This window comes from Argiope bruennichi, chromosome 4 (assembly GCF_947563725.1).
Source record: "Argiope bruennichi chromosome 4, qqArgBrue1.1, whole genome shotgun sequence".
NCBI lineage: Eukaryota > Metazoa > Arthropoda > Arachnida > Araneae > Araneidae > Argiope > Argiope bruennichi.
The window spans coordinates 25,898,568-25,919,376 of record NC_079154.1 but is presented as its reverse complement, the minus strand read 5'-3'; the positions used below and the strand labels follow the sequence as shown (position 1 = coordinate 25,919,376).

The window sequence follows — 20,809 nt, the reverse complement described above, 5'->3', positions numbered from 1 at the left end:
GAAGTATACTATTTTAATAGTTTGATTTAAGAATGGTGCTTCTTTTCTTATGTAATTGTGAAGTAAGCATACTTAAATCATCCCAATTCCACTTAAAGGCATATGATTTAAATTAAACGATCAGAACGTTGCAACAGCATGGGCGAGAACTATGGTTGAGTCGTCTGAATTATCATCATGGGTTATGGTATAACCCTTCCTATAAGAAGTTCGTCCCACTATGAACAGGAAATTACTCGATTCCACATCATTATTATACCAACCAGGAACGCTAAAAACAACCACTATACCGAAAGTTTTCCTTCCCCCATTTTTGATGTGAATTTTTGAAGTGACAGCGAAATACATTACTTTAAACAGTTTGATTTCCTGAAATGAATGTAAATAAAAACCCATTCACAATTTAATTTCGAGTAATACTGCTTTTCAAATCAATTAAAACATATTCCTTCACAATTGTTTTTATTTTTTAGGTGGGATTGCTGTGTCTTCAGATAATATGGACGCGAGAATCAGAAGTTGCTCTCGCCTATTCCACCCAAGACAAGAAAGTCATGCAGCAAACGAATGAACTGTTCCTGGAGCTGCTGAACACCCTCATAGAGGAGACTACAAAAGACCTGGGGGTGGTAGAACGCACCAAATTCGAAACTTTAATCACAGTTCATGTGCACCAAAGAGATATATTCAACGATCTGGTATATACAAGATGTCACATTATTATTTTTGCTCACATAGTTTTGAAATGAAATGAGAATAAAATAGAACCATTATCGAAAGTAAAAAGGGAAAAAAACCATACATGAAAACAAAAATTTTAAATGATATATTTTTTTTCCATCTTCAAGCAAGGTCAAGTATTCGTAGTAGTTTTTTATACCATGAAAAAATTACTCCTAATTCAGACGACGCAATCGGATCTTTTATATCTGATTCACTTATCTTTTAAACTATTCCTATTAAAGATAAATTTGGTACCAATCAAAACTAGAGAGATATTTTCGCAAAAATATAATCTAGTTTCATTTCAAAACTTATTAATTGCTTAAAACGATAAATTTGCTCATATTAAAGAATGGCCGAATCTATTTAAAACTATGCTATAATTTAATACTATCTTGAAAACGAAGGAACTACCAGAATTAAAGAAATTGTTGCGAAAATAAAATTTGAAATATCCTTTAGTATGAAAAATAACAATCTATAATGCGGTAATTCTGTTTTGAATAACAATCAACTTTCAGTATTTCCCCATACACGTAGATATCGCACAATATAAAACGATATGATACAATATTCACACATAGCATGATATTGTACAGAAGCTTATAATATTGTAAAATGTCAAACTATACATCTTACAATATTGTTGATGATAATATTACTGATATCAGCCTACTTTTAACGAATTCGAAAAAAAAAAAAAATGTTTGAATCAAGGATTGATCAAACTATGAACTGTAATTCTGTGGCCAGAGGTGTCTATAGTTTAACGTATATTTAATATAAATTATAAATATAACATGTGTATATTATGAATGTATCTTAATTATAACAATCCATTAAAAATTTCCAGTCAGGAAACAATTATAGTCCAAATTAATTCTTTTTTATTTGATGAATGCTTCATATGTCCTAGAGTTTTCAAACAGTGCCATAAGTTCTCAATAATTTTGATGCCATGATAACAATTCATTGCTCTTTGTATTAAATCACACTTTCGATATTTTTGCTTTGTGGGAAGGAGCTGAATCCTGATGAAAAATAAATGATGCGTTGTTGGAAAAGAGATCACTGATGGAAGGTGTAAATTTTGGCTCTAGAATAGTGTCAATGTATTTTCTTGCATTTAATGTCCCATCGATAGCATGAAGAAGACCAATACCATCTGCTGACATGCAGGATCAAATCATAACATTAACTGAGTTCTTCATAGTTGCCTGAATGCAGTCAGGATGTAGCTCTTCGCTTATTCAATGTCTTGCATACTTTCGCTATCACTCCCGAATAATAATACACATTTTAACATAAATACTGTATTGCCTAACTTAAGTGCAGGAAACATAAACAAAAATTAATGTAAATCGTAGGCCCAAATTCTTAAGAAAATTGACTCAAAGCAGATTTTATTTTTCACTGATAAATGATGACACAGATATGAAAAGGTAATCCTAATATAAGAGTCAAAAGTTAGAGTGTTTAGTTTTTGTAAACGTCCTTAATAGATGACTGCTTCTGCATTTCAACTTCCTCATTTAATTACGATGAAAGAAAACTAAGCCGGATAGTCCGATATATTTATATAAACCGGATATATATTTTTCCTTTCTTGCATCTCGTTCAAGTTTCTTTATTAAAATGGAAAACTTGGAACGTTAATTCAATAAATTATTTAAATTCTAAATTTTATTCAATAAAGTAACAAATCAGTCCAAAATTATTCAGATCTTTGCATGAAAATTTTAGAGCGTCATACTGTAAGTCAGATTGAAAAATGTCAATAACAATTAGATTGAATGCCATATCTTTAAATCTATGACGCATTAACTGAAATGAGACAGAGATCTTTTATCAAGAGAGATTTCATTTTGCTCCTTTTTATCGCAATATTTCATTCTGTTGCAGACAATAAGATATCATTCAGTGAAAACAAAGTGAAGTTGACAAACAGCTTTTGTTCATGGAAAACTCGACTTCTGGTAATAACGCATTATAATACAGAGTAATTAAGGGTTAATTAATCAGTATACATCTACACATTCAATTATCAGCAACTGATGGCGTCTTTTCAAATCAAGTACAGAAATTTTAAGCTTTCAAATTAAGTATCATTTCTTAATATTTTGATGGCTATTGTGGTTTCCCCCTCTTGGAATATAATTAAACGATTAGAATTACAAAATAGATTCTTTCTTAAAGGTATACATACAAAAAACATTAGAATTAAAGAAAAAAAGTTCGCAATCTCTAACCCGAAATATTGTAACTTATTATTTTAGACTTAATTCCTCTTTCTTCATAATATTTTTTTTATAAATTTACTCTTAATTAAAGTACTATAATGTACACACAAAAATGCATTTAATATCTTTACAATAGGAATGTGTACAAGTGCAGTAACTAAAACAGCAAAAAGTAAAATATATTTAAAATATTATAATATATACTAAATTAGTAAGCTATTAAATAATAGTAATTACAATTTAATTACTTAATAACAAGCAATATAATTACAAAATATAACTTAATTAATATTTTAAATTTGTGTAAAACATAATAAAAATATTTTTTAAATTATTAAAATTTAAGATAAATAAATATGTATGGAAATAAAACTAGTATCAATGAAATTCTAATTGTTTTTAATTTTAAATATTCTAAAAGTGATTTCTGTGCTACAATATATTCCGAAATAAAGTTGAAAGAACTTTAAAATTTCGATTTATATTTAATCATAAATATAATGAGAAGTTTGAAACATCCTTAGCGAGTACTTATAACCCAAGACGTAATTATTAAATTTGGTTGCTCGATGTCCAACCATCTGCACTATAGAGAGTTTTGATTAGTTTTTATATCATGCATGTGACGATGTACAGATAGTATCCGGACAATAATCATTGCCTCGCTAAAAATATCTCAAGAATGCAACAAATATGAGTGTACATCAAGGTGCTTTCACATGAGGCCAACTGCTGCGCACAATAGTTGTCTTTTTATTGTTGTCCTGATATTGTCGTAATGTAAACAATTAAGACAGAATGATCGGGACAATGGCAAATAGTTATGCCCGGCTGCCATTTGTTCTTTGGAGTACATAATTTCCAGGAGTTAGGCGTGGTAATAGTTGACCTCGTGTGAACGCTGCTTCACTCTTCAACTCTCAAATTGATAATGATTTAAAGAAAATTGGTAAAATTGTGAAATCTAATTTCTTCAGTTATTTATTTATTTTTGATTTTGCGCTTCTGTCCTTTTTAAATCGAATTTTAGAAAAATGTTGCTTCGAAGCGTATTAATATTTTCATTAAATAGCCCGCTCTGTGTAAGTTATATGGTGGTAGGCCATGTTTCAAATGATGGACGTAGGTTGTATCACCAACGATATCATCAGAGAAGAACTGTCAGCTATTTATACTTGACAGTGATGAATTGTTTTTTCTCTCGGGATAGTTTTAGAAGTTTACGGTAAGAATTAGACATTCAGTTTGTACGAGAGTGAACTTTCAAAATAAGATTCTGAAATTATTTTTTTTATAGTTTTAGAAATTTATAGTTTTTACTTATTAAACTGCACTCATCTGTATCCGAAAAACATTAAAATGTAAGAATATCGGACATATATAAAAACATTTTGAGTAGCTCATATGCTAAAATTGATTCTGTAATTCAAACAGGGACTGGATCAGTCAATTAATGACACTTTTATGGCTCCCCGCCGTTTATAGTGGCAGAAATGCAGGAAATGGATAGGAAATTATTTGTAAAATTTTTTTAGCAGACTAAAGAATGGATTTCTCAAGAAGAGCAAATTCCATAGAAATTTGACATTGACATAATTTGATATCTCCCTAAGCCTATATTGGAACATAATATACATAACTATACATAATTTGAAAATCTCTCTAAGCATATATTTCAGCAATAAAAAATCAAACATCAAAAATAACAGATTTCTTGAAAGAGAAACTTGAATGTGAATGACGTACAAAGAAATACACTCAATTTACATTTACATTAATTTTTTTTGCCCTTTCTAAACATAATTGTATTATCCAATAACTCAATTTTACATAGTAATCATCCCTTTTTTCCAGTGCCGCTTCGGTATCAAGTCTGCAAAAGATTTCGAATGGGTGAAGCAGTTTCGTTTTTACTTCGAAGCCGACGATGACCAGACTGTGATAGGCATTACGGATGTCCAGTTCACCTATCAGAATGAGTTCTTGGGCTGCACTGAGAGACTGGTCATCACCCCTCTGACCGACAGGTAAAGTAAATGCATATGTTTTGAATGCGAGAGTAAAAATTGCCGAGTCTACGTGTTTCAATGAAATAAAGAAGAATTTTGAATCTGTTCGATATTTTAGATCTTTTGAAATCTTAAAAATACAAAAATCGATGGGGATTGTGTCATGCAAAGTCGTAAAAGGCCTCTTTGATCCTTCTGAGCCATGCGCATGGGAAAAAAAAGCAACGCTGCAAAGTAAACACAAGCAAGGCAGTAACTGTAAGAGATTAAATTTCTTTTAACAAGTTTGTTTATTGCCTTTCCAAATACGAATTTTTATTTGAATCATATATTTATCTGAATCATAGCTAAAGAGAAATTCTCTTAGTTTGTCCTGGGAGTTAACATGCTAAAGATCAGGTTGCAATGCACTGATACGTTTCTCCATCGAACAAATAACATTAAAAAAAAAGCCTTTTTTATTTCGCTAGAAAATAATTAAAAAGTATTCAAAAAAGATATAGTAGTAAAAACATCATGGCATTATGTGTATTTTTCCTCAATTATCATACAACTAATGACAACAGTAACAAAACATAAATAATACTAGCCGCCTTTGGCGACCAGCCGTTTCGCCAATCTGAATGTTCGTTAAAATTTTAATAAGTCAATATTTTATGCAATTCCTACTTTAATAACTTCATCATCAAAATATTTTAAAACTTCAAATTTTGAGAGTCATATAATTTACTCATAATATTATAAAGGCCTTCAGTCATAACGTAATATGTATCTCTCTAAGTTTCTGTTAGCACCCGTAGAATTTATGCTTTAAATTAAAGTGGAAAGGATGAATCTGCAATTAATATAATAATATTTTTTACTGAAACAAAGCATTTTTTTATAATATGATTACTGAAAACAGAGTCACTGAGCGTTTAAACTTTATGGGCACTAAAGAATATATATCTTAATTTATGTAATATCTCAAGAATTTGTTAACAAAATTTTCTCAGATTCATCATGAGCAGATCAATTAATTAATAATGTTTAATTTTAAATGCATCAAACACTAAGAAAATAAAATGAATCGTTTTAAGTAATCGGTCGAAAACAGGTTTAAAAAACTTATTAAAAATGATGTGCTTAAAACTATAAGCAAGTACAAAAAAATATATAACTAACATAAATAAAATTTAATTACAAAAGCATCAAACTAACCTAAAATAATTTAAATCAAGAATCATCCGTTGATAATATTGTCAACAATCAGAACACAATGCGCATGCGTGAATTTTCAACGCCAGTTACAGTAACGCAAATGCGTGAATTTTTCTACGCCAGTTGGGGTAGCGCTATGCAGATTAGAAATTTTTAATTTCCTTTATTATGTTTTATTTTAATTCAAAAGTACTTCAGAATGAATCTGAAAGAACGATTCATTAACAATGTTTAGCTTTAAATGCATCAAACATTAAGAAAATAAACAGAATCGTTTGAAATAATCAGCCGAAAAATCTTAAACCTAGCCTCATTACTGTTGGGAAAAAAACTGAAGCCTTACTCATTTGGCGGTGGGGAAAAGAAGAGATTTTTTTGACGGGAAAGTTAGTTTTTAATTAATAAATTTGCAATAAAATAATATTGCGGCTATAAATTGAGATGTAAGCTATCCTATCTTTTAAGTTAGATCAAACTGCACACGGTGTGCAAATTTGATTAAAATCGGTTAAATAGTTTAGGAGTCCATCGCGGACAAACAACGTGACACGTAATTTATATATATTAAGACAAATCGTATTTTACATTTATTTAACAGTAATTTGAAATAGAATTCGAAATTCCAAATCATCTTTAAAACATTGAGTCTTAATAATCAGTTAAATTTTATTATAACAACTATTATTTTGTGAAAGGTACACAAGCTGAGTTTAAATTTAGCTTTCTCACAATCTTACATCAAAATAGAAACGCTTTCAATTCTTTCTCACATGTTTTTATTAATTCGCTGTCTTGTCTGTTTGATCGTTTGTCTGCTCAGTATTAGCGTTCGATTTTAAATTAACTTTTTAATGAGCCTTTATTTAAAAGTTTAAACATATCTCAGAACTGACTGGCCATGCAATAAGTCGCATTCTTGTTTGACTGTTTTTGTCTATTAGTCACATATTTTGTCACTGGATGTAGCTCATCGGGAAGTTGGTTTAAAATCAATTGAAACATTTCACGCACGCATGGCTAAAAAGCAGAAAATAATTATTTAGATTTAAAATGTTTTAAAAACGAATTAAAAAATATAAAATAATTTCCACTTGCTACCTACAGATCCCTAACCTCCATACGGATTGCCCCGAAAATTTGTGATTGCAAAGTTTTCAGGACGATTTGAATGAGTTTATGAATTTGTTTCGACCTATAAATCCAACTAGTAAAACGTATATTTATATTCTTATGTCCGTTTTGATTAGGTGATATAATATTTTTTTATTTAAATAATTATTTTTTCTCTCTTCAATTTCTTTGTGTGTGTGTGTGTGTCACGGGTTGAAACTTTTCTTAAAAATTAACAAAGTAAAGATGAAAAAACAATCCATAAACCAATTTAGTTTCATTAACTCGTTCTGCAGATGCTACATAACGTTGGCCCAAGCTCTGCAAATGCACTTAGGAGGCGCCCCTACAGGGCCGGCGGGAACGGGCAAGACAGAAACGACCAAAGACATGGGCAAGATGCTCGGGAAATACGTCGTCGTCTTCAACTGCTCGGATCAAATGGACTATAAAGGACTGGGACGAATATATAAAGGTACGTTCGAAGCAACTAAAAATAGAAGCTAATTCACATTTTTATTAGAAAGTCAGCTAGAGTGTCCTTATCTCGACACCCATATCAAGAATTAGCACCTTTTTGTCCCCTCTGCCTCTATCCCCCTTTGCATCCCCTAGACGCATAGAAATGCTGCGGATGTCAAATATTCAAAGATCACCAAGCACGCACGTTAAAGAGAGTGCTTCTTCTCCGACTTCAAGAGTATGGCGTATTTTTTACTTCGTAATATTATGATAACGTAGTATTATTTTGGTCGCAGTCCTTTTTTTGATTAGATCCAAAATTGGATACTAGTCAACAATTTTGGCTACAAGACCATATTGTACATGTACCGTATTGTATCTACATGTACACGTATATACAGGATTAACAAACGGTCAACCTGTGGTCTAAAATTCGATACGCATCTATCTACAGTTATAATAAGTCTGTAAGCCAAATCTTATTTTTATCGCATTTTTAAGTTGTCATGCTCATAGGCAGACAAAAATAATTCCAAAAATGTGTTTTTGGATTTCAGGAAGGTGGAGATTCGCCAAAATCTCGACTTTGATCTTTTTGATACAATTCCCAATACTCCCTCTTTGCAAATTTCGTATACCAGAAGGTTAAAAAACAATTGCGTATTGTGAAACAAAGAAATGTGTGTCTTGCTGATAAAGAGCATTCGAATCGGCGTTATGGTTTTTGAAATATTGTTAATATTTTAATAATACTGCTCAATGTGATTGCTTGTCACCTTCATGATTCATAATTACCTGCTAAGTAATTTCAATGCGATGTCAGTTCTCTAGTTAGAACCTCTAGAGATTAAGAACTTTGAGTTCAAGAACTCCGTGATTCATTCCTCAAATCAGCAATCGGCATTATGGCGGCAATTCTTCACCTTTTACTGTTTGGTACCTAGCTCCTCCTATCAACTTCAATGTCCCTGCCTTAACATTACATTTTGTTGACCACCACTCATTTTGATCACTCCTCAATGAATTTTGGAAATTTCAATATTCAATATTGAAATGTTACAGATATGTGCCATTTATATATTTTGATCCTTCGTATCTCGACTTATCTCCCGGTTTTTTTTTTCCAATTTTATTTTTGGATTAGTAGATAAGTTTTAGAACAAAATATCCCCTGGAATTTTTTCAATGAATTAAAATAATTTTATTAATTTAATAGATAACTTTAAAAATTTAATTTCTATCTTCAATGATATCTACTACTTGTCATTGTAACTACACTCCCCTTATTCTTATAAATGCCATCAGGAACCAGCTGAAGTCGTTTCCCCAAAACTTTTCCGCATACTTTCTAATAAAAATGTTATCCTCCGTATTCCGAAAAAAAGTATGGACTTTAGGTAAGTCAGAAATTGCTTTGTATGGCATTGGCGTAGAATAGTTTCAAAATAGTAACCTTTGCTGGGAACTTGGCATTTGCACTGAATCTATCGTATCAATTGGTGAATTTTTCGGCGATTAATCTCTGGCACACAGCTATTACAGTCCAAAGATCGAATTTGTGCATATTTATTGATGTGGTGTACATCAAATCGACGTCGTGGATCATACTTTCTCTTGCACATATTATGCGAGAGCTTGTAAAGAAGAGTGCCAGCTCCACTCACCCTCGGTACCTGAAAATGGTTCAAAATTACTACAGGTGGTTATCAAAATAATGGAAATACTTGTGAATAAAAGTGACATTTTCGAATGCGCTTCGTAAGCATTAAAATATAATAATAGCCACCAGTTTTTTTTATAAATAGGAATGTATATATTCTGGCAGTATGTGTTAGCTTTATTAAAGTTCTGTAATTCTTAGATTTTTTTTCAAAAGCATAAAATGTCGGACCTCTCAGATTTTCAAGGAGGCCAAATTGTAGGAGCCGGTCACTCTAGTTGGAGCGAGTGTAACTGGAACATCCCAACTTTTAGGCGTTTTTAAAGATACGGTGTCTAAAGTCATGACAGCATACACAAAACGCAGCAAGACAAACTCGGCAAAACAAAATAGTGGGCGGAAAGAGAAGAAGAAAAGAAAGACACCGACGGGTATTGAAGTGGATTGTACTATCTAAAAAGCAAACAACTGCAGCAAAAATGCGCAGAGCTTAATACACATCTGGATTCTCCAGTGTGAATGATTACAGTTAGAAGGCACCTTCATAAACAGAACATTTATAGCAGAGCAGCAATTCCCAAGCCACTTGTCACAGATGTTAATAGTAAAAGTCGTCTACAGTGGTGTCACACTCACAAAATATGGCCTATTGATAAGTGGAAGATAGCAATATGGTCTGACGAATTATGTTACACACTTTTCCCTACAAGAGGACGGATACACGTTTGGAGGACACCTGTACAAGCGTATGATCGTGATTGTCTCCTTCCAACTGTCAAATATGAAGGTGGATCTGTCATGATATAGGTAGCCATGTCGTGTTTTTCTGCTGGACCAATCGTAATCCTAAAAGGAAGGATCACTAAGGTGAAGTATACAGAAAGTTTAGCTGACCAGGTCCATCCTATGAGGCAAACTTTGTTTCCTGCAAGCACGATGGAATTTTCCAGGAGATAATAAACCTATCCGTGCAAAGAGACTTGCCCAATGATGATTTGATGAACACGTGGATGAAGTTAAACATCTGCCTTGGCCCGCACAGTCACCCGACCTCAATATAATTGAACCATTATGGTCTAATTTAGAGCGTTCAATACGGAATTTCCACCACCGGCATTTCTCCCAGAACTTTCACAATATTTCCAGGAAGAATGGCACAATATTCCTCTAAACACTATTCAATACTTGTATGAATCGATTCCTAGGCGAATCCAAGCTGTATTACATGCCAATGGCGGTCCTACACTACACTAATAAACGATTCTTTTCATCTGTATGTATATGTCTATGTCTAATAAATTAGAAACTATCTATTAAGTCACGATTATAATGCACACCTTGTACGTAAAATCAAATAAAATGTGCCTGCGGATAATAAATAGATTTTCACATTTCAGGTTTGGCACAGTCCGGATCTTGGGGTTGCTTCGACGAGTTCAACCGGATCGAACTCCCAGTTCTGTCTGTAGCCGCACAGCAGATATCCATCGTCTTGACTTGCAAGAAGGAAAGGAAAGAGACTTTTATCTTCAGCGATGGCGACCTCATCCGAATGAATCCAGAATTCGGGATCTTCCTCACAATGGTAAGAATTCAATTTCATCCTTTAAGAAGTAGAAATACAGAGGCGATTCGTGAATTGGGGCTGCAAGACTGCAGCATCATGAAATTATTTTAATTTTTTGTTTTTATTTTTAATTCTATTCGGCTGCTTTTTCCCCACATTAAGAATCCAATGATAAAAAGAAATGGAAAATAATAATAGCAACAAAGAAAGATGAGTAAAAAGTGAATCAATCAGTTGGATATACGCAATTTGAAGCTGCACGGAGGCTAGTCCCAAAAAGCATCAAAATTCGCTTACAATGCAATAACTGAAGGTGAAAATAAAAATTCCTTTCCATTAAGCACTGACTGAGCTGCTCTGGATGCAACGTAGAGCTATCAAATTTGGCACACTTGCTGTCAATGGCGTGAAAACTTTCAACAACTGATTCTAATTGCAATCGTGCCATTCTAAATCTATTATGTGGTACATTGGTTTTAATTATCTTAATCTAGTTTATAATTTTCAATAATCAAATCTATTATAAAATACATAATCGTATTTATTCACTCACTCAAACAAAGAGCCATTCACAATTACTTCTCTATTTAGACATTACAAAGCAGAAAAAAGAATTGATTCCAAATCCTAGAAAAAACTGCGCATGCGCCGGTTTCCATGGCGACCAACCACGGTTGGAAAAAGGAAAATATCATCATTCGCCGAACATCGGCGTGTATTTTTAAAAGATGGAAATGTGCAGTGTATATTGCATTTCAAAGTGATTTTTTTAAAATTATAATAAGAATTTGAATTAATTTATAATGAAGTAAAATTTTAACGTTTTTTTCCTGATGACATCTGAAAATATTAGGGAGCAAATATTATTTTTACGTCATATTAAAATTCAAAAAAATATATACATATATATTTTTTCAATGAAACTAATTTTTTACCATATAAATGTTTTCTACTTTTAATCAATATCTAAGTGATAATTCAAGCGTATTTGCAACAGTAGAAAGGCACAGATCGTTTTAATTATTTCTACTAATATTTCTTCTTCACTTTATTTCCATTGTTGATGAACAAGGTATAAAAATTCGCCTTATTTTTTAACGTTAAATAGATTTTGATCTAACGCATATTTTTAATGACATTTTTTTTAAAAATTTTTGTTAAACTTATAACTAAAGTTTAAATTCAAAATCAAGCAATGATGAAATTTTTTTTTTTAAATGTGTCCTTTTTTAAATGCCACTTTTTCTATAATATAAGTAGATATATAAAGATAGAAACAGAAAATTATAGAAATGCATTGTACAATGAACTGAACATAGTATGATTGAAATGTAATTTGAAATTTCAATTTGCTGAAGAAACCATTAAGGCATAGTTACACAAAATGTTTAATATAAATTTATAGCACCTATTAATCTCGGGAAGACCAACTGTTTATTAAAAGCGGCTACTAAATAATAAAATTCATTATTTTCTGCCATAAAGTTTCCCACTGTTTCGTCATTGCCATGAATACCACAATTATCAGAAATACAAAGCTCACTCACATTTTGTAACTTTTTACTTTCTGGTTAGACGTAATATAGAGAAAGTATTGTAATCGAAGAAAAATTCGAAATTGAGATTTTGTCGAATCTCCACGTTTTAGGCCTCAATCAGTTCGAAAGACAAGGTTGTTTTGGGAGATGCCTGCCTGGCTGTCTGTGACAAAGCTAACTCAAAAACGCTTTGAGCTAGACGGATGAAATTTGGTATACGGTCTCTTCAAAGGAAGTCTGTCTGTTCGGGTGTTCGAATATAAATTAACCCTCCAAGCGGCAACCCCGGAAAAAGACGGAATCTTTTCTCCCTTCAAAACGGCGGACCCGTCTATAGACGGAAACATAAACTCCCTTAAAACTGTCACTGCCCGTATTTTTACGGGTTCCAGTTTTTCCCTACCCCCAATCTCAAGCTGTGAGATAATGAGAAGGGAATGTGAGATAAGGAAAAGTGAATCGTTATCAGTGGACGATATGATTGATGACTTGTTGCTCGCGCCCTTTTAAGCATTTTAAAATCTCGCTTACGTTCTGAGGCGTTCGTTACTTTTGAGATTTTGATAATAATTACGTATCCAAAATGAAATTTAAATAACGAGAATAAAATTGAAAGTATGAAAATATATACCTGGAATGAATACATACATAAACGTATTATTATTAATAATTTGAAACATAAGATTTTAAAGCTTTCTAGCATAAGAAAATAGTTAATGTAAAAAATAAATAAAAAATATATAATTAAAATTTGACAAGTTTCTTTTTTATAGCGTGCTTTCATTTAAGGATTTTAGAATTGACATTGCTTATGCAACTTATTTTTGGAAATAAGACACTAAACTTATTTACAGAATTTACTTAACGAACGAAACTTTTTAACTTTTAATGAATTATTTTTTTTAGTGTTCATTAATAAGTGTATTTCAAAACGGGGAGATATATAGAACCAATATATTAAAGTGCGATTTTTCGGAAAGATTAGTATTCGTTACATTAAATCCTTATTTTTATAACGTAATAAACTATATATGAAAATTGAATATTTGTTTCATTCTTTAAACCTTATAGAATTTCACACTCTTTGACGAATTCGAACAAAAATGTAAGCATTGTAGAGATATAAGTTTCATTGTTTTTATATTTTTCCTCTGGTTTTTAATAATATTTTCAAAGTTAATATAAGCGCAGTTTTTAAAGGTTCTATTTTTTGTATCGAAATATTAATCTTATTTCACTGTACAATCTTATATATACATCGCACGATTCTGTTTATATGAAAGTGGGTTATATTGACATTTTTACTCTTAATGCTGAGTAATTTAATCCACGAATTTTAATCCACTTGAAAGTGAGTGAATGTGTGAGTTAAATGTGAGAATAAATAATTTTAAAATTGTTGCCATTATTTTAACTCCTTGATCTAATTTTATCTCATATGTTAGCATTTAAAAAATTTTTAATGCGTACAACTGGCATTTAGACTATTTTCTTCTCCTGTTTGGTCAGTTCGAGTTCACTGGATGTGATTTTTAACAAACAAGACGGGATATGATCTTTGTTTTATTTTATTTTTGATCACGAGAGTAAAAAAAATTCGGAAACCCTTACTTCCATGTAGTTTGAAATTCTTTATTCTTAATAACCTTTAGCCTCACATTTTCATTTTTTAAAAACAGAACTAGTTTGAACAACGGTGTCAGACATGAAGGTCGCTTGCGAATATTTCTATTAAAGTAGCGAATATCTCTAATTATAATGAATATGAATGTTCGTATTGGCGATCTCCAGATCAAACTGTTTGACTTAGAGCGAACGCACTTCGCCATTAAATAATTAGAAAACTGTTAACGTTCACCTCGAGAGGAAATTTTCAAAATTTTAATTAAAACTTCTGTTAATTAAAATTATTTAAAATTTTACCATTTATCAGCGATAAAATACGAAATTATTCTAATATAATTTATACAATGTGTCATTTATACATTTGAATGTATCACCAAGAAAAATCATTCTTTGAGGTAAAATTAAGATCTTGAACTTTTAGTGTCTTATTTATTGAGATGCTAATTATGGATCATTCTCTTCAGCCACATGGTTTATTTGTATTTCAGTACAGAAATTTTTACCCCTTTGCTTTTAGCTTAGATCTTTTTAACCTTTTAACTAAATCATCATCAATGGGTAAAAAGCCGGAATGAAATATAAGGATAACAATGAAAACGTTTAGTTTCAATTCAAAAATAAAATATATTTTTAAAATATTTTTAATTTAATTAAAAGTGGGGGAAAAATTTTGAATTCACAATTAATGTACAAATTATTTTTCTACTGTGATATTTTCGAATGAACTTTAAAATTTTAATAATTTTTATTAACCCTTTAAAGGGCCTTTTTTTCCTAGTCATGTTGGAGTAAAATGTTTTTAAAATTAAGATTGGCCTAGGAAAAGTAATTCATTCAACTTGTTAGATCAGTTTAATCTGATTTATTAATTAATTTTCCCAATTAATAACTAATAAATAAATCAAGACACTTCATTTTATTTGAGATAAACAATTGAAACCTCTAACCTACAACTGAAACCTTACTGAAAAATTCGTAAGAATTTATGCCAACTTACATAACTTTATTCAAAAATTGTTGAATTTGGTGATGAACATACTTCCCTTGTCCCTTGAAAGGGTTAATTAAAATTTTAAAGAAATGATTCCCACTGTCCAATGTATGTAGATGCAGATTTTGGTAATTCTATTTCAAATGGTCTGGTCTGAAAAGTACCAATACAACCAGACAAGTAATGACACACACACTTGTCCATCTTTATTATAACCTTAGACGAATGTTTGTGCGTGGCGTCTATTAGATCTTCTATATATATCTTAGTGGAATATGCATCTTAGAAAATGAAAACGTGTAAAATGTTTTTTTTTTTTTTTCTGAAAATTTTTAAAAATTATGAATTAAAAATAAAATGAGATTTTGAAGTGTATTCCATCATAACTTTCAAAATTATTACAGAATAAGAAGGAATTTTTGGAAATTTTTATTGAATAAGAGATCATTCAAGGTCATTTCAAAAATTAAAAAGAAATATTCAGTATATACATAAAACTTTATTGCTGAATGATTCTATTCAGTGTATTTAGAAATTTAATAAGCCTGATTGGTTTCAACAAAAAAGGTTTTGCATTAATTGAAGTTTATTCACTCCCGTTTTAAATTAAGGAATTACTGTCAAGGAGCTGACAGAAAATTAAAAAAATCTGCAATACAGAATGGTACAATGAGTCTGCAATAGTATGAATTATATGACTATCAAAATTTGAAATTTCAAGATGTTTTGCTGAAGAAAACATTTAATTAAAAATTTTATATTGGCTAGTAACCTCGACGTAACACATGTGCTGATCACCAAAAGCAATAAATAATGTAAAAGTAATAAGTAAAAAAGATCAATGCAACTGTATTTGCAAAGCTTTTAAATTCAGATTTTTCTTTTTAATGATTCGTTTACCCCACGGTTTGTCGTTATCCGATTGCAAAATAGTAAGAGCTTTGATTCTAACCCGAAAAACTTAAAACTGAGATTTTTCAAAAATTGTAATTTATTTTAAAACAGTACTTAATATTCTGTAGGAACTTGATTTGCAGGTATTCAAAAAATTCCAGTTGCAAATGGTTAATTATGAGTCTAAATAATCTGTATTATTCGAGTCATTTTTCCAGGCCAAATTTGTATCATGAATATTACGAAGAAATATTTTGACAATTATTTTTATTTGTTACAGTCATAAGGCGCATCGACCAGTTATTTCAGCATTACTGAATAACTGGGAAATTAAATATTGTACAGTATATTTAATTATAAAATTTTAATCATGCAGATAAATACTGAAAATCGATATATTTGAAAGTGAAACATTGCATGAAATTCCCTAATTATACAATTATTTTTTTGAATACTGAAGAAACAAAGTTATAACGTAGTGTTACTTATCACAATTAATGTTTTAAACGCGCATTTTAATATATTAAAATAAATTGGCAATGCGCTGAAAGGGTTTTTTTAAAAAATTAAATCACTTGCAGGTAATGTCGAGAAATAATTTCACAGTACTACGGAATAAAATAATTTGCGAAGCATATTGCAATGAAAAAAATATTAGACGAGGACTTTCATTTTATAAAAACCAGACTAGTATCAAAATAAACATGATAATAACTTATTCCTAACATAAATTTTATGTATTGTTTTATAAAATAATCGAAAAACCTCTGAAAAAAACCAATCACATTTTCGCATTTTCAATCGATGTTATTGTCAATCTCTTCCTAAGCACTGAAAGAAAAATGCTCTTAGAAATCGAAAGACTACGATAAGAAACACCTGCTACTCACAGCATGAAATTTGCTAATCACTTCCCACCTGCAGCGCTGAACTGACCGCAAAAGGGGAAAGCATTCCTTTTGACCAAACCGCGACATTTTTAAGGTTGAACCTGTTATTTCGGCGTGCCGCTTTCGGTAAGGATAGCAATCTGAAAGCCGCCGCCAGGAGGGTTAACACGATAAGTACAAAATTAAGACAGCTTACTGGATTAAATTCGTCCCACAGATGTAAAGTCTATAGTGTATATAATCAAATTTTAATCCAATTCTAACAAGGGGGTTGAACGTCTGTAGATCTGTACTTTTAGGAAGGGCCACGGTGGCCTGGTGGTAAGGTCTCGGCTTGTGAGCCGTAGGGTTTCAGGTTCGAGACCCGATTAAACCGAAGAACCGTCGTGTAAGGGGGTCTGTTGCCCGTTAAATCCGTCATGACCAAACGTCCTCCCGCTGATGTGGTGTGGCGTGGAGAGGGGGGTGCCAGCTCAGGTGTCGTCCTCGTCATCTGACCGCGGTTCAAAATGACAAGGTCCGTCCCAAAATAGCCCTAGTGTTACTTTACAACGGGACGTTAATATAACTAAACTAAACTTAACTGTACTTTCAGGAACATGTAAATACAATAATTCAAAAATGCAATGGCTTAAATATATTAAATTTGGTAACTACAAGTGCAGATTTGTGTCAAATCTCTGTTCCAATCTGTTAAAATCACAAATTCGTCTAAATCACAGTGTCTAAATCACAAATTCGATTTTAGGAACTATTAACCGCATGCCAGGGATTAATCGCCAGATTAACTCGCCAAGGATGAGACGTCAGATTTAAAAAAAATTGCTAAATTCACGGCAAAAAATATTTCGTAACTATTGTACGCCAGTGCTATGTGCGGCGGCGTTCTCTGTCAAGTTTATTAGAGAGCATGCGAGAAAGTTTTGGAAAGACCACTCCCGGTTTTTTTTTTTTTTTTTTTTTTACAAAAGGAATCTATATAGATTACATGATTCACATAGCTTCTTCATATGTCATTAAATTTAATAATATTTTTGTATCAATTATTGAAAATGACAAATAAAAATTCTAAGTTCATTGTATTCTAAAGTCAAATATTGTACAGAAAGCAGTATTGTGTTCGCATTCATGTTCATAAACTATCTTTGCTGTTTTGCATATGCCCCTTCGATGAGTATTTAATTTCAAGAATCGGATAAATAATCAAATTAGTTCAAATAAGGGAGGGGGGGAGTTGAATTTGTGAAAGTTGAGCGCGGAATTACTGGCATTTTTACTGAAGAATATTACTATATTCTTTTTTGGAGGCATAATGCCACAATCTCAATTTGAATATCCATTGCTACAAAGTGACAGTGTAACTTTATCAAGCATATATGAATATTTAAAAATAATTAATCCTAATGAATATATCATTTTTATTTTCTCATATACTAAGTATAGAGAAAATATTGCGATCGAAAATTAAGACTAGAGATTTTAACAAATCTTCTCATTTCATATCTCCCAGAGAGCGAAATATCCATTGTTGGAATATGCCTGTCTGTTATCAAAACAGTTCGAAAACATTTTGAGCTAGATAGATGAAATTTGGTATATGGTATTTACATCAAATTTGTAGATTATTATCAGTGTTTTAACAGGTCAGAGGAAGTCTGTCTGTCCGAGTACAGGAGAATGCAAAATTGTAAAATGTAAACAGCTAGTTGAGTAAAATTTGGTACACACATTTAGCATCTAAAAGAATAGATCCATATCAAATTTTGAACCAAATACTCAAAGATTGACCGTCTGTCGATTTGTATTTTCGTATGTATGTAAAAGAGATAATTATGAAACACAATCAGATAAATGAAATTTGAAATACAGTTTTAGCATCTAAAGTGTAAATCTTAGTCAACTTTTGAATCAAATCTGTTAAAATTTTGATTATCCGTCGGTATATTTTTCGTATTCATGTAAAAGCAACAATTCAAAAACAAAACACAAATAAATGAAATTTGGCCTAACATTCATATTATGTCGAATTTTTGTTTCCCTCGATCGAAATTAAAGATTCAAAAAGAATATTCGGTTTTCCTCATTACATTACGAAGATCAAAACGCTCCGGCACTGAAAATAACAATTTGAGCACTTTGGACCTTCATGGCCTTCCCCAAGGTCCAGAATTTTATGCAGGAGAATGAGAGGAAATAATAACTTTTATTAAAGAAAAGCTAAGTCAACCAACTGAATCTCCGACCCGCCACGAAGGCACACGGATTTAAATCGTAAAGCTGAATGACCGGACCGCCGCAACAGCAACACTGGCGGGAACTGTGGTTGAGTCCTAAGGGCCATCACCGGTCACGGTACAACCCTCCCCGAAGGAAGTACGTCCCGTCAACGATGGGAGGAGTCAGATCCCCCAACTATTTGTGTACCCTCCAGGGTGGCAAGATCCAACCACCATGCCGGAAGCATCTCATCCTCATTTCGAGCCCCCCCCCCGAAAGTATTAAAGAGAAGGTAAGAAAGCTTGGAGGAGATCATACATCTACTACTTATTTTATTTTTTTTCTATAAAGGATAAATATGATTCAATTGAGAGAAGGACACTTTTATTGACCTTTTCCTCTTTTGCGCAAGGCCAAATGTCGATATAAGATATAAAAATAGCTGTAAAATAACCATACAAATATAAAATAGCACGCACACCTGCGCAAATTCAGTCACTCGGGATTATAATATAAGGCCCGCCTGAATAAATAAGTCTATTCTAAAAGAGCTGCTATGAATGTATTTGAAATATTTAGCTAGCGACGAAATGATTGATGGCGCAAATAAAATTGGGTACAGTTAGATAGAAATTGATGTTTTACATTAAACTGTGTATTATTTTTAAGAAGATAACAAATCCACGTACGTTATTAATATACGTGGATTTCAAATGTATCATTAAAATATTTTATATATTATAAATTTACATATTATTTAAACTTTGGTCAATTGTTCTTTTGACCTTCATGAACTGAAAATTGAAATGTTCTCACTCCTGAAGTGGAGCTTCTTCCCTTATCCCCCCCCCCATAAAAATTCGAAAAGTCGAACTTTAGGACGGTTATATATTGCTTATAAAACGATAACTCGTTTTTGAGGAAATAAGGATAATTAATTATTCTATATATTATTATATTAAGTTAAAATTATATCTAGCATAGTTTTCCTGTAATAATATATTTTAAATAAAAATTATCTATAAAATATGAATTTTTTTTAGAATGACTTTTTTTTATGTGCGTCAAATTAAGATTTAATTGCATTGTGAAACTTGAATTGTATAAATATAAATATTACTTAGTTAAAAATTTCAAGAACCGTTCTGTTTCATGCTTTATTTTATAAATGATGATTATAAAAGCCAATGCGACCTAGCCTTCTTTTTTAAAAAAAAATATTTATGTGCATTTTATTTTGGAAGAAAAAACGAGGAACGAAATATGAAATCAAAACTTTCCGAATACTAAGCAAAACAAACTCTTCTGTAAATGTAAAATTTGGAACATATTCTTTTATATATGTATAAAAAAAATAACTACCGCAAACTTGAAAAAAAGGTTTACATTGAAACCTCAGTATAATTTTTTTACAAAAAAATATTGCAATCATTAATTTGTTATCTATCTAGATAATGTAAAAGAATGTAATTGTTTTGACTTTACTATATCATACCGTTATATTCTCCTTCGATGACATAAATTGATAGGTATTGGGACTTTTCAATAAGGACATTTCCATACGGGTCATAAACGTCCAATAAATCATTCGCAGTTCATTGAAAAAAAGAGCTAGGGAATGAATGATTAGACTAGGTTTGCTAAAAACATATTAGCTCTTGACAAGAATATTTGGCGAGAAA

The 20,809-nt window shown here is 31.3% G+C and overlaps 1 protein-coding gene across 1 annotated transcript in view; it reads left to right on the top strand.

The window, feature by feature from the left end:
- The window catches only part of LOC129965553 (dynein axonemal heavy chain 5-like), a 272,814-nt gene that overhangs the window by 29,145 nt on the left and 222,860 nt on the right, over positions 1–20,809 (top strand). The window contains exons 10-13 of the mRNA XM_056079546.1: positions 474–698; positions 4,818–4,990; positions 7,579–7,757; positions 10,802–10,989. Of these exons, the coding sequence (XP_055935521.1) occupies positions 474–698; positions 4,818–4,990; positions 7,579–7,757; positions 10,802–10,989 (765 nt within the window). The remainder of the gene's footprint in view (positions 1–473; positions 699–4,817; positions 4,991–7,578; positions 7,758–10,801; positions 10,990–20,809) is intronic.